This window comes from Salmo salar, chromosome 24, assembly GCF_965601325.2.
Source record: "Salmo salar chromosome 24, fSalSal1, whole genome shotgun sequence".
NCBI lineage: Eukaryota > Metazoa > Chordata > Actinopteri > Salmoniformes > Salmonidae > Salmo > Salmo salar.
Genome location: NC_138314.1, coordinates 21,476,316 through 21,492,233, shown reverse-complemented (window position 1 = coordinate 21,492,233; position 15,918 = coordinate 21,476,316). Strand labels below are relative to the sequence as shown.

General features: G+C 41.6%; 1 protein-coding gene across 1 annotated transcript; it reads left to right on the top strand.

The window, feature by feature from the left end:
* Nucleotides 1–11,136: 11,136 nt before the first annotated feature.
* Nucleotides 11,137–15,918, top strand: LOC106585605 (prolactin-releasing peptide receptor). The gene is made up of 2 exons (XM_014172006.3): nt 11,137–11,644; nt 12,170–15,918. The coding sequence occupies exons 1-2, from the start codon at nt 11,178–11,180 to the stop codon at nt 12,804–12,806; spliced, it is 1,104 nt and encodes a 367-aa protein (XP_014027481.1). The 5' UTR covers nt 11,137–11,177; the 3' UTR covers nt 12,807–15,918.

The following is a 15,918-nucleotide window of genomic DNA, read 5'->3' as shown; positions in this document are numbered from 1 at the left end:
TAGCCGCTCAAGAGCACCCTTACCTGCCGATCTATAAATTACGTATCCGTAATCTAGCATGGGCATCTGAATTAGAGTAAGTTTAGCATGGTCATCTGAATCAGGGTTAGTTTAGCAGCTGTGGTGAAAGAGGAGCGATTATGATAGAGGAAACCAAGTCTAGATTTAACCTTAGCCTGCAGCTTTGCTATATGCAGACAGAAGGACAGTGTACCATCTAGCCATATTCCCAAGTACTTGTATGATGTGATTACCTCAAGCTCTAAACCCTCAGAGGTAGTAATCACAGCGGTGGGGAGAGGGGCATTCTTCTTAACAAACCACATTACCTTTGTTTTGGAGGTGTTCAGAACAAGGTTAAGGGCAGAGCAGGCTTGTTGGACACTAAGAAAGCTTTGTTGTAGAGCATTTAACACAAAATCCGGGAAGTGGCCAGCTGAGTATAAGATTGTATCATCTGCATATAAATGGATGAGCTACTGCTTGAGCTATGCTTAATTTTGCTTGAGCTATGCTCATTGAGCTATGCTCAATGTAAATTGAGAAGAGTATGGGGCCTGGGATCAAGCCTTGGGGTACTCCCTTGGTGACAGGCAATGGCTGAGACAGCAGATGTTCTGACTTTATACACCGCACTCTTTGAGAGAGGTAGTTAGCAAACCAGGCCAAAGACCCCTCAGATACACCTTCGCCGGCCCACAAGAATGGAATGGTCTACCGTATCAAAAGCTTTGGCCAAGTCATTAAAAATAGCAGCACAACATTGCTTAGAATCAAGGGCATAGGTTAAAATCATTTTGGACCATGTCCATAACCTGAGCAGAAACTAGATTGCATACCAGAGAGAATACTATAGACATCAAGGTAGCCATTCAGTTGATTATTGACAAGTTTTTCCAACACTTTTGATAAACAGTGCAAAATAGAAATTGGCCTATAACAGTTTATATAACAGATTGGATCAGCTTGATATCCCCCTTTCAATACAGGATGCACTGTGGCTGCCTTCCAAACAATGGGAACCTCCCCAGAGAGGAGAGACAGGTTAAAAAGGTCAGAGATAGGCTTGGCGATGGTAGGGGCAGCAACCTTAACCTGTTATGGCTAGGGGGCAGTATTTTCACGGCTGGATAAAAAATTTACCCGATTTAATCTGATTATTATTCCTGCCCAGAAACTAGAATATGCATATAATTATTAGCTTTGGATAGAAAATACTCCAAAGTTTCTAAAACTGTTTGAATGGTGTCTGTGAATATAACAGAACTCATTTGGCAGGCCAAAACGTGAGAAGATTCTGTACAGGAAGTACCCTGGCTGACCATTTCTTGAACTTCTTTGCCATCTCTATCCATTACAAAGGATCTCTGCTCTAACGTGACACTTCCTACGTCTTCCATGGGCGCTCAGAGCCCGGGAAAAAGCTGAATGACTTAATTCAAAGCCCTGGCTGAAACACATGAGCGCTTTCGCTAAGTGGTCTATCAGAGGACAAAGGGCTTAGGCTCGTGCACTGGCCGCCCCCGTCTTTGTGTTTTTCCCTCTATTTGCCGAAACACAGATTCCCGGTCGGAATATTATGGCATAAAAATTGATTTAAAACAGCGGTTGACATGCTTCGAAGTACGGTAATGAAATATTTAGAAATCTTTTGTCACGAAATGCGCCATGCGCGCGACTCTTATTTACCATACGGATAGTGTCTAGAACGCACGAACAAAACGCCGCTATTTGGATATAACGATGGATTATTTTGGACCAAACCAACATTTGTTATTGAAGTAGAAGTCCTGGGAGTGCATTCTGACGAAGAATAGGAAAGGTAATCAAACTTTTCTAATAGTAAATCTGATATTGGTGAGTGCTAAACTTGGTGGGTGTCTAAATAGCTAGCCCTGTGATGCCGGGCTATCTACTGAGAATATTGTAAAATGTGCTTTCACCGAAAAGCTATTTTAAAATTGGACATATCGAGTGCATAGAGGAGTTCTGTATCTATAATTCTTAAAATAATTGTTATGTTTTTTGTGAACGTTTATCGTGAGTAATTTAGTAAATTCACCGGAGGTTTGCTGGGGGTATGCTAGTTCTGAACGTCAGATGCTAATGTAAAAAAGCTGGTTTTTGATATAAATATGAATTTGATTGAACAAAACATGCATGTATTGTATAACATCATGTCCTAGGGTTGTCATCTGATGAAGATCATCAAAGGTTAGTGCTGCATTTAGCTGTGGTTTTGTTTTTGTGACATTATATGCTAGCTTGAAAAATGGGTAGTCTGATTATTTCTGGCTGGGTACTCTGCTGACATAATCTAATGTTTTGCTTTCGCTGTAAAGCCTTTTTGAAATCGGACAGTGTGGTTAGATTAACGAGAGTCTTGTCTTTAAAATGCTGTAAAATAGTCATATGTTTGAAAAATGGAAGTTTTCGGATTTTAGAGGAATTTGTATTTCGCGCCACGCCCATCATTGGATATTGGAGCAGGTGTTCCGCTAGCGGAACATCTAGATGTAAGAGGTTAAAGAAGAAAGGGTCTAAACCATCTGAATCAGATGTTTTTGAGGGTCAAGTTTAAGGTGCTCCTTTAATACATCAGACTCAGTGACCGCCTGCAGGGAGAAACTTTGTAGCGGGGCAGGGGAGAAAGAGGGAGGAGCATCAGGGATAGTCGCATTAGAAGGGGTGGGAGATGAAGAATTGTTGAATGGGCAAGGAGGCATGGCAGAGCCAAATAGGAATCCTGACTTGATGTGGTGATTAAAGAGCTCAGCCATGTGCTCCTTGTCAGTAACAACCACATCGTCAACATTAAGGGACATGGGCAGCTGTGAGGAGGAGGCTTTATTCTCCAGGGGCCTCATTTATAAAAATGTTCTTAGATTTATACTTGAACTTGGTCGTAAGATCATTTCCGACAGTGTGCTTACGTTCGATTCATAAAAAATGCTGAGCATAAAAAATCTTGCTTACGCAGGTTCGAAGAAGCCCATTTGTAACTTACGCACCTGTGATCTATACATCTCAAATTAACTTAAAATTGACGGCACCTGAACGGCACCTGCCTTTACAATCAGCGATTTCCCCTTATAGAATGCTAGCACAAATGAGGGTTTAGTCAGGAATAGCCATGGACCAAAAGAGAAAAGCAAACTTTTTGGAAGACGAGATCACGGCGATGGTAGAGGAGATTGAAGACAGGCAACACGTTTATTCGGTGGATTAAATAGTGGGTTGACTAGCAAAGCCAAACAGGTAGCTTGGGAGTGTGTCACCGCTGCATTGAATGAGGTGGGGCAGCAAGACAGAAATGTGGCTGATGTGAAAAAGAAATGGTATGACCTTTAACTGCAAGGGAAAAAAATAATAGTCATATATATAACCGCAGCATTTTTTATTTAACTAGGCAAGTCAGTTAAGAACAAATTCTTATTTTCAATGACGGCCTAGGAACAGTGGGTTAACTGCCTTGTTCAGGGGCAGAATGACAGATTTGTACCTTGTCAGCTCGGGGATTCAATCTTGCAACCTTTCGGTTGCTAGTCCAATGCTCTAACCACTAGGCTACGCTGCCACCCCGCATTAAGGCAACGGGAGGGGGGCCTGGCACACCGGAGCTCTCCCAAATGACCAGCGTATCGGGGCAATCATTGTGGAAAGCGCATACACTGGCACATGCTCCGACGGCAACAGTGAATGTTTCAAAAAAGGTGAGTTTCTTCTATTTTGCTTAATTTAAATTATTCATATGGTTTATCCCAACTTTTACATCGTTTAGCAGTAACATCGGAAACTGTGAAGTCTGCGCACGAAACCCCCACGATTATATCACTGGATAACGGTAAGTAATTAAGAGAATGTGAAACTTGGTTGTCAGTCATTGTAATATACAATATACAAGACATGCACTGATTTATTTTATTATTTTATTCACATGGAAATGGGTGGAGCTTCGTTGCAGCCCGTGTGCCGGGAAAGGGTGCCCCCTCCACCAAGGGAGGTTTGCAGCCCGTGCGCCCTCCACCCAGGGATAAAGTGCGTGAGGCTCCCAAATCAGCAGGTGCCAGGAGTGAGGGGGAAGGTTTGGCCACAGGTGTCGAGGGTCCGTCCACGTCTGTGTCCGTGCGCCGGGATGAAGTCCCAAGCGTCGCAGACCCGCAGGTGCCAGGAGTGAGGGGGAATGTTTGGCCACCAGTGTCGAGGGTGCATCCATGTCTGCGTCCACGTCTACAGTTCGCGTGTTGACTGCCTCAGTCCTGCAAACCCAGAACAAGTTGAACACATTAGTTGGGCAGATTGTGACTGAACTTGGAAGAATACGCAGGCTTTTGAATCATTTACATAATGCAATTGTTGAACAATTTCCACAACATGAATAATAAACCTATGCTTTGTATATTGTCTGGCATTCTGTTTCTTACCACCAATCTCTGCATGAGCTGCCACCTCCTTCTCACTGCATCAGGTGGGGCAGGTGCTCCATTGGGTGGTAGGTTAGGAGGCTCTTGGGGGTCCATTCTAATACCATGCCTCAGGGCTATGTTGTGGCGCACATCATATGCCATTATTATGCCTCTCACCTTTGATTGGGGAGGGAAACCATGAATTCTTAAAACTGGCCAACATTTTATACTTAGGTGTTATTGTCAAACAAACTTGCACTACTAATGGGCACTACAGTTACTGAGATGTCCCCTTGAAATCTGTTCGCATTTTGTTGCAATGCTAGTGGAAATGATAGGAATCAGCTGATTCCATTAGTTTACACTAGCGTTGCTTCAAAATGCACAAGCTTCAAGGGGACATCTCAGTAACCGCAGGGCCAAATTAAAAACTGTTTTCAGCTATTTGGCCAGAACCTTTCGGTGTGCAATTTCAATAAAATGCTAATTAGAAAATGTTGATATCTGTTGCTTTAAGTTGACCCATTTTAAAACTAAATTAAAGTTTTGCATTTTTATTAAATGAAGTTACCTTTTCTGGCTTGTAGAGGAGTTTTCCACCTGATGCATCAAGGCAAAGCCACCTGCCCTTCAGCAGTCCGATGATGCGGTCCACAACCGGCCTTGTTCTGCAGTGCGTCAAGTTGTAGCGCATTTCCTCTGCTGTTCAGGGATCGGCAAAGGGAGTGAGAAGCCACGTTTTCAGTAGAGAGCCCTGTCACCTAATAGGGTAAAACCGTTGTGTTACATTATTTTGCACGGTTAATAGGCTATTATACACTGAAAAGAAAAGAACTCACCGAGAAGCCACTCGCCTCCACTCTCACCAGCTTCTAGATGCAGGCCTACTCTGCTGTGGCACAGAATGAATTAGTCGTGCGTAGACCCTGGCCACTTGGAGCATATATTGAGAAGTTGCATACTCATCACAGATGATCTGAATATTTAATTAATGGAAATTCTTCCTGTTAACATATTCATGTCCATCTATAGTCGGTGCACGTAAGGCAATATGCGTGCAGTCAACTGCACCTATGACCCTTGGGAAATTAAATGAGCGCACAAACTCGGCTTTGACGCGCGCTTGTTTGTCGGCTGTAAATGGGAAACTAATGTATCTCCTGGACAATACGTGTAGTATCGCCTCGGTCACTTGTGGCAGGATGCGGTTGAATGATGGCTGTGATATAGAACATTGCATCCTTTTGTTAATTCAAAACATGTTGCGTCTGGCAATTAATTCCTCACACCTTTAATTGATAATTCCTAACAAATTATTCATAAAGCTAATGCACAGTTCACCACAGGCTTGGACGCATTTGCGTCCCAAACTGCAATACCCCTACATAACCAGCAGGAAAATCACTTGCGTCAAGTCTAGACTGCGTAGAGATAAGATAATTTCCACATCAAAGTAAGGTTTTATAAATAACTACTTATACGTGGTTTTCTGCATATGTCATACTTAAGATCAAAATTGATCGTAAGTCCGTTTTATAAATGAGGCCCCAGGTTTTTAACCATTTTCCAGAACTTCTTGGGGTTAGACCAAGAGGGAGAACTGCTCCTTAAAGTAACTAACTTTGACCTTCCTGAGTGCACTTATTTCTCATTTGCCTGAACGAGAGCCAGTCAGCCTGAGTATGCGTGTGCCGAGCGATTTTCTAAATGGAATTCTTTAGGTGGAGTAACTTTGCCAGATCACGATCAAACCAGTGGCTGAACCTCTTTTTAATTCAAATTTTCTTTATGGGCGCGTATTTGTTAGTAATACTTCTGACAATATCAAAAAAGAAGGTCCAAGCGTTTTCGACACAGGGGATCAAGCTGATTCTATACCAATTTACAGAGGCCAGATCATGAAGGAAGGCTTGCTCATTAAAGTTTTTTAGCAAGCGTCAATGACATGTCAGGACAGGTCGTTTCACTGAGCAGTCATTATGAACACAGGCTGAAAAACAGTGATCACTAAGGTCATTACAGAAAACACCAGACTGATACCTATCAGGATTATTTGTAAGGATAACATCCAGGACATGCCTTTAATGAATCAAATACCAGTGCCCGTTTGAAAATAACATCTATTTATCATCATTAGGTTTGCTTGGTGAAGCTGTAACAAAATAATTAATTATATGGAGAGAGGAACAACTGAACCCAGTGCAAGTACATTACTTTACTATCCATCCCTTCCGATCTGTAAAATTGTAAGAAAGCAGACAAAATAGGACCAACAAAAGCATTTTTGCTGTTGTAGTTGAGCTTACAGCACCCAACAATCACAGTGAGTCATGAATATGCAATTGCAGCTGTCAAAACTGCCACCGGCTACATTGTGCATACTGTAGCACTGCATAGACACCTGCCGACTGCCTACAGACTGCCTTCACACCACTCCAATTTAACACCACACTGTCACTATGGCTCACTTCCCAGGTAGCTGACACAGCCAGAAGCAGTGTTTTGTACGAGTAGGTGAGGGAGGTTAACATCTATTGATCTCACTACTATGTGGTCTATGATGAACAGCCCCATGCTTTAATGAATGCAACTGTCAGAGCGAATGAAACACCTGGTCGCCCCCGGCCTGGCACGTAGCCCTGGTCTTCTTAAATCACAGTCAATGATTTAGAATGAATAGGCATTCAATGAATAGCCAATGATTTAGAATCGATAGTCATTCCCTCCAACATGGACAGCCATTAATTAAAACCTAGCGATACTGGAAGACGAAGGCTTTTCTCTACATTCATTGGTCATGAAAACAGGGATCATGTAATCAACCCAGTCTAACTGACAAATAAATAAGGATGCTTGAGGGGATCCATTTGAATAGTTAGTGTTGCGTTTCCACTACATGATACCCCTATAAATTCAATTTGAAACCCTATGCCTAACCTTAACCCTTACCTTAACCCACCCGCTCTGCCGTTCCAATATCCACTTCCAAAAATAAAACAATTTAATCTACAGTGATGTAGACATGTATAGATTGATAAAGCCATCACAAATTGCCAACTGTTACATTCAAATATACTACTGTATAGGATGCGACAGACCCTCTGTCCAGTACCTGTTGCATACAAGCAGGTGGTCATCAGAGGCAGCTGTGCACACTGCAGGCAGCCCACTGAGGATTTGGTGCACATTTTCACAAATTACTTTACTGTAATGAAGGCTATGCTGTAAAACAGCTGAATAACTTTGAGAGCGTTCAAGGGTTATTTATTTCACTCTGCTCCTCTCTGTGGAGTGGGAAACGTGGGGACCGTTGATGCGCTCAGTTTGGTGATTCTCCAATGTGGATAAGTTGACAGTCACAGTCAGATTCACTGTCAGTCTCCGCTGATATTGGAGGAGTTGAAACGTGGACACCTGCTCCTCTTGCCGAATAGGTAAGGTTTAAAATGTGAATTTTCATGTTTTCTAGCCTTGATAGGCTATAGGAAATAATTTGACAATCGTTTTTCTGAAAAGATTAAATTAGTAACGTCACTTTTCCTATAGCCTCTGTCATTTGCATTCTACAATCATTTCAATCAGAGCCAGTTTTGTGCCACTGCAAACTTAGAATAGGTTTTATTTCCTGGGAATATATATTTCTAGGATTCATTTGGGTAGAACATTTTACAATGTTTTCCAAATAAGGGAATACAGGACATTATTTGGCAGAAAATATATATAACCTAAGTTTTAGTATGCTATATGTTTACGAAATAAGATGTATTTGGATGTGGTTATGAGGTAAAATGACAAATACTTTATAGTAGAACTTATATGGTCTTTAATAACCAGTGATTCTATCTAGACAGGGTGTCTAACAGGCTGACATCCATCAGCACTACCAAGATAAAGACCTGCATTAGTTGCCATTCAAATGCATTCTCAGAAAGAGGTGAATAACACGTTAGGGAAATGTTTGCGTGCCTGGGGGCATCCCCTGGCATTATTAGACTAAAATGTTCCAAGCTAATGTGTTGCAGCACTTTGCAGAGAGTGAAACCCATGTGCACAATGTGCCTCTATTATACTGAGTCCTGTGTTTTTCATCTATTGAGATATCATATTGAATCAGATATTCCCTTTGTTAATATGTTCTGTCCTTGGTTGGGTTATGAGGCCAGCGGAACAGATATTGACTGATAGGGAGATTGTTTAGTGTTCCAGCCCTGTCTGTCTCCCAGTAGGAGAGTGGGTGAATATTTAGACAACCTGTCCCACTGGGCAAAAACTGGTTGAATCAATATGTTTCCGTGTAATTTCAAACAAAGAAAATGTGGAAAACTGATTGGATTTGCAAAAAAAAAGGCATTTCATATTTTTTTCACCCAACTTTTAAACTAAATCTAATGACATGGTGACATTTGTTGTTAATTTCAGGTTGAATTCACGTTAGTTGAGAACTCAACCAAATGTAAATCAAAACTAGATGTTGAAACTGACATCTGTGCCCAGTGGGGTGGGTTCTCTGACTAAACATTCACATTCACAGCTCTGTTCCACCTATTTTCCTGACCAGCGGGAGTCATGAGTACATTTTATTTTGTTGGTGCACAGCCATCGCTTTGCAATCTGAAGAGGACCTCAAAAGTCCATTACCCTATTTTGCTGCATAATGTGGCTGAATTCAAAATAGAGAAAGACACATACTACCCACTGGGCACAGATGTAAATTCAACATCTATTCCACAATGGTTCAATGTCATTTCATTGAAATGATGTGGAAACAATGTTGATTCAACCATTGTGTGCCCAGTAAGTGTAAGTGCTAAAATAGGATCCATCTGTCCATCAACTGCACTGTGTGCTTCCTGTTTAAGCATGACTAATCCATGTTTCAAAAGCGTTTGAGAGACAGTCAGAGACAGTCAAGATTGTAAATGTGATTGGGTAAAACCGTTTTGGCTCTGATGGTTTGCCCTCCCTACTGGCACAGTGTCACTCATGAACATGGTTCAACTTCTCAACTCATACCATCTGTGTACCTGTTCACAACATGTTCTCAACATGAGTTTCTGTTGAACCACTGCTAACAGTAAGATGCTGAATGTATGCAGTCATCTATAGACTATATAGAGTCATACCCTAATGATCCTGTGACTCTTTTAGCAAAACATGTTGAAATTAGGTCACAATAACAAATCTGTTGTTGTCAAGCAAAGCATGATTACACAAGGCTTGTTGAACTAAAGAGCATATTTCTGTGTCATTCATGTGTCACTGTCTGAGTGCTGCTCATTTGCAGCACAATTCATAGTATAAAGTGAATAGATTTCTGAATGATTTACTATAATTTCACTGATTAAAGACATTGCCCCAGCTAGCACAACATGCTCTGAGAACCATGTTTCTAAGAGCTTGGTGAGAGCGTGGTTGTCCTATGGATATTTTGCATACAACCTTCCCACAACTTCCTGGGAATGATGCAGGACAGTTACTTGGCTTTGGAGCATTCTCAGTAGATTTAAGGTACTTGACAAAGAAATTGTATTTTCTTGGTATTTCATTACTTTACCAGAACTTTTCCTAAAAGCTCAAACATGGTTACATTTCATTTAACTTTTGGTAATGTTCTAGGAATGTTAGGAATGTTCTCAAATAGTTCAGAGAACACTAAGAAACAATGTTCTTCTGTGTAAATTTCACTACTTCAGCGTTTTCTACAGGTTTCCCCATGGTTCTATTTAAAGTCATGTTCTCAAATTGTTCCGAGAACGTTAAGAAAACTTTCCATAACAACCACAAGAAAACCTTAGTAACGATCAGAGAATGTTCTAAGAATGTTATTTAAAAACATGTACATTCCGTCCTCAGCATCAACAAAACTCTTTCTACCCTCTATCTTGTTAAATGTGTTCAGGTGCGTTGGCCTCGCCCACTAATTGGCCACACCTGATCTTATTAATGAGTGCTTGTTTCCTTTGAAATGGGATCTGTTTGAATAGATTAAATTAGCACAGTGGACTAATTCCATGGACAGAGAACATAAGATTATAGGTTTGAATCTCACTGATGCTGTGTCACAATAAAAAAAGAAATGTGTTTGCATAATTAATGCAAACATTAATGCAAACACGTGTCCTATCTGTGCTTAAATAGTTAACCCAAAATACGGTGTTATTAAAAGTCTTGAAACATTCAGTGAAAGTTTTAAAGACATTTTCACATTTTCACATTTCACTTCTGTTCTCAGAACATAAAAAAAATGTCCAGTTTTACAGGTCAGGAAACATATGGTTTCGTTCCCACAACCAATGTGAAACCAAAAATACATGTTCCCAGAACTTCCAAGGAACCAAACGTGCTAGCTGGTTGATGTGCTGTGTAAATATACTTTATGCATGTTTTATTCACTCTAGGCGCCAAAGGGAATTATTAGATTCCAACCCAACTGTTTTGTTAATAGAAATGTTAATGAGAGGAGTTTTGCTGAAGGGTTATTCAGTGGATGCTAGTGTCATCCAGAACAATCAGTCCAATCAAGGGATACAGGTAGCACAGGCCTCTCAGAGATATGCTCACTGTCACCACAGTGCTATAGTAGAAACAGGCTTTTAGGTTAAGTTATTTAGTTTGGATATGAAGAATTTCAATAGACTTGACACAACCTCATCAGAATCCATTGAGCCCAACAAAAACAAGTGGACTGATAAGCTAAGTCTTCCTTTTTCTATCTTCCCTCTAGGCACCTCTGGCCCTTTGTATACAGTGTGACGTGCTTGACCTGCTAAGATGGAGGGCAGTGGCAGTGAGTGGGCTGTAGATCTGGTCTCCCCTGAGCCGTGTGTGGCTGGCATGGAGGGGAACGCCAGCGGTCAGGTTTTTGAGGTGGCACTGCAGAACTCCTCCTCGTCCAAACGGAGCCCTCAGTTTGTAGGGGTGGAGCTGCCGCAGTCCTTCAAGCTGCTCATCATCCCCTGCTATGCCCTGGTGGTGCTGATCGGGGTATTCGGCAACTACCTGTTGCTCTACGTCATCTGCCGCACCCGCAAGATGCACAATGTCACCAACTTCTTCATAGGGAACCTGGCCTTCTCCGACATGCTGATGTGTGCCACATGTGTCCCCTTCACCTTGGCCTATGCCTTCAACCCCCGCGGCTGGGTGTTTGGGAGGTTCATGTGCTACCTGGTTTACCTCATCCAGCCAGTAACTGTCTATGTGTCTGTTTTTACTCTCACTGCTATTGGTGTTGACAGGTAAGCCTTGGTCGAGGTAGCTTTAACTATCATTCAATCTAAGTCAGACTAGACAAAACGTTTTGATTTTGGGTAGAATGAACACATTGCTATTACATTTCTATGTAAGCTTCTATCGCATTACGTAATTTCATTTCTGCCACAGGTTTGATAATTTATCCTCTATTGACATTTCCTCCATGGTGTTTCAGTATTTGTGGCTGTAACAGAATGATGATTAGGTATACATTCAAGGTCTGTAACATAAAATACTCTTAACAGCCCTATTCAGCACCATAATATGACTCTTCTATAAGCTCAAGTCAGTTGAAGATGATTTTATTTCCACTTCACGTCAATAACAATAAATCCAATAATCTACAGCAACAGTACAAGCATGTGATATCAGCGCGACACAGTGCAACAGTGCAATCTGACAGTGCAATTACTGTCAGATCAAAAAGCAAAAAAACATACCAAATCACACTTTTTTCATGCTTGTAAATGAGCTGTTATGTAGAACTATCTTTTCCCGCCTGTTCCTAGGTACTATGCTACAGTTCACCCTCTGAAGAAGCGGATCTCAGTGCTGGCGTGTACCTACCTCTTATCTGGGATCTGGCTGCTCTCCTGTGGGCTTGTGGCCCCGGCTGTAGCCCACACTTACCATGTGGAGTTCAAAAATGAGGGCTTCACCATCTGTGAGGAGTTCTGGATGGGCAAAGAGAAAGAGAGGTTGGCCTACGCCTACAGCACGCTCTTCATGACCTACGTCCTGCCTCTCTCTGCCCTCTGCATCTCTTACCTCTGTATCTCTGTCAAGCTCCGTAACTGTGTGGCGCCTGGCCACCGCACCAAGAGCCAGGCCGAGGCCCAGCGAACCCGCAAGCGTAAGACCTTCCGTCTGGTCACCTTGGTGGTGGCGGCCTTCGGCGTGTGTTGGATGCCCATCAGTGTATTCAACGTGCTGCGGGACATTGACATTGACCTGATTGACAAGCGCTTCTTCCTGCTCATCCAACTGCTGTGCCACCTGTGTGCTATGAGCTCCTCCTGCTGTAACCCTTTCCTGTACGCCTGGCTACATGACCGCTTTCGCGCCGAACTGCGCAAGATGTTCACCTGCCACCGCCGCATCGGCATCCCTGCCAACAACTGTGCCACAAACAGCGTGGTGCTGTGAACCACTTCATCCCACGCTGCCACCTTTCACTGGATGTGTTCAGAGAATGTCCTGAGGTATTTGGTCCTGGAACTAGCTGGACGATTCTGTACTGCACAAGTACTGCATAAGATAAGAATGTCAAATGAATACATTCATTTACAATTAAGCTTAAAAAATATTTTGTGAATAATACGTTGTTGTGCATATTATGTACATTTCTACATGATGAAGTGGTTGTTCATTGCAAAAAACTGTGCCACAAACAAGACTGCTGCAAAAATGCGTACTGCATTAGAAGTTTTCATAGACATGTTGAAATATCAGAAGTTGGTTGAGCAAGATATGGACATCTTCTCTATGTACATATATATGCTGTTTAAATAAGAATGTTCTTTATTGTTCAGGTTATTCCCATGATACAAACACAGTGATGGTTTAATAATATATGTTCTTTGTTTGGTGTTTACTTGAATTCTACAACCTCAAGGCTGTGACTGACAGGCGATGCTACCAACCTCAGAAGCGGTCCTGGCTTGGTGACAAAGATGATAGCTTTCATCTCTCAACCACTAACACAAAATGAAACACATTATTTGGTCATTTCGAGAAAGATTGTAATTTATTCCATTTAACATGGTTTCCATTTTTGATCAATTGCATGGTTAAAACACTCCTCAGTGTAGTAGTTTTCATTTCTGGGTTAATGTGACTGCATTGATGATGTTGCATCATGCATGTTACATCTTTGTAAATGTAATGTGAAGTATGGATTCTTTATTTCCCATGTTGATGTGATGATTTTTGTATTTAAATATATAAAGAAAAGAATAGGTTAGGATTCATCACCCAAATCAAGTTATTAAAATGCAGATGATTGTCTGGTAAAGCAAGTCTAAAGTTGGTATGAAAGAGCAGTCAAACATAATTAATTTATTATGATATTAATTAAATTTTTTGGTTCATCAAACTGTTTCAATAATAAATGGGCATTTGAGTTGAGTCCTGAAGAACATTTGAAAAAGAGAGGATTGAAGAGGAGAATAATTCTTGCCATGGTCACATACACATTCAAGACTCCTGTTTTTCTCTTAGGTTGGTTATTACGTTTTCAATGGTGTACACTGTATATGCAAAAGTACGTGGACACCCCTACAAATTACTGGATACAGCTATTTCAGCCACACCCGTTGCTGTAAGGTATATAAAATCGAGCACACAGCCATGCAATCTCCATAGGAAAACATTGAGGGTAGAATGGTCAGTAATGAGGAGCTCAGTGACTTTCAACCACCTTTCCAACAAGTCAGTTTGTAAAATGTCTGCCCTGTTAGAGCTGCTCCGGTCAACTGTAAGTGATGTTATTGTGAAGTGGAAACGTCTAGGAGCAACAACAGCTTAGCCGCGAAGTGGTAGGCCACACAAGCTCACAGAATGAGACCGCCGAGTGCTGAAGTGCATAAAAATCATTTGTCCTAGGTTGCAACACTCACTACCGAGTTCCAAACTGCAGCTGGAAGCAACGTCAGCACAAAAACTGTTCGTCAGGAGCTTCATGAAATGGGTCTTAGATCAGCCTAAGATCACAGCCTAAGATCACCATGAGCAATGCCAAGCGTCAGTTGGAGTGGTGCAAAGCTCGCCTCCATTGTACTCTGGAGCAGTGGAAACGCATTCTCTGGAATGATGAATCACGCTTCACCATCTTGCAATCCGATGGACAAATCTGGGTTTGGCAGATGCCAGGAGAGCGCTACCTGCCCCAATGCATAGCGCCAACTGTAAAGTTTGGTGTAGGAGGAATAATGGTCTGGGGCTGTTTTTCATGGTTCGGGCTCCTCAGTTCCAGTGAAGGGAAATCTTAACGCTACAGCATACAATTACATTTTAGACAATTCTGTGCTTTCAACTTTGTGGCAACAGTTCGGTGAAGGCCCTTTCCTGTTTCAGCATGACAATGTTCCCATGCACAAAGGGAGGTCCATACAGAAATGGTTTGTCGAGATTGGTGTGGAAGAACTTGACTGGCCTGCACAGAACCCTGACCTCAACTCCATCTAACACTTTTGGGATGAATTGGAATGCCGACTGCGAGCCAGGCCTAACCCCCGAACATCAGTGCCCAACCTCACTAACGCAATTGTGGCTGAATGAAAGCAAGTCTCTACAGCAATGTTGCTGTTACAGCATCAAAGGAGGGACCAACTCCATATTAAGGCCCTTAATTTTGGAATGAGATGTTTAATGAGGTGTCCACATACTTTTGAAGGTAAATGTTCTGTCAGTGTCTGCAGTCTGGTTTGTACAATTTCAACATTTAATGAGAAAGCTTGCACTGCATGTATTGCTCCCGAGATGGTGAGGGACTCTGTATTCACAGGTTGTGGTTGTTATTTGTGAATTATTGTCTGTGGGTCAGAGACCTCATTACCATGGTTTCTCACCTATTCGTAGATTTTTTTGTGTGTCTGAAAGTACACTACAATATCAATACACTCGAGAGCAGGGCAACATCCCGTGTGCACCACATATATTTCTATGGGCACAAGCGCTGTTCATGACACAAACTATTCACACCCCCCTTGTTGGCGGATTAAACATTTTGCAGGTTTAAAGCTTATTTCCTGTAATTCTACACATTTTGTCATGGGGTGCAGAGAAAATGTTGCCATTTTAAAGCAAATGTTCTTTCAATTCTATACATTTTGCCATGTATAATGTGTCTTCATGTGAAATGAGTGAGTGAAACAAAATCTATTGGTTAAGAAACCTAGCAAAAAATGTTACCTGACATAGGCTAGTTGATCTGAACATTTCTGACAAGTTATAAATAGCACTAAGGTATGCAATGACTGACATGACAAAAACAGATGATGCACTACCCAATTTCAAAATTCGATGATTACAACTTTCAAGAGTAAGTTGAAGGCAAGACAATGTTATCACAGATTAAGTTTTACCTAATTCTTCAGAATGTTTATTCCAAATATTATATTTTTACTAATAACCTGTGAGAAATGTAAAGGTAGTGATGCATTTATTGACCAGAACCCAAACATATTCCTTGCACATACACTAGTCATTTCTCAGTTAATTAAAAATGTGTAGGTCAGTGACCGCTATTATAATATGT

Coding starts and splice junctions, on each gene's coding strand:
- LOC106585605 (XM_014172006.3), top strand. CDS start 11,178: ATGGAGGGCAGTGGCAGTGAGTGGGCTGTAGATCTGGTCTCCCCTGAG. Junction 11,645..12,169: donor ACTGCTATTGGTGTTGACAG/GTAAGCCTTGGT, acceptor GCCTGTTCCTAG/GTACTATGCTACAGTTCACC.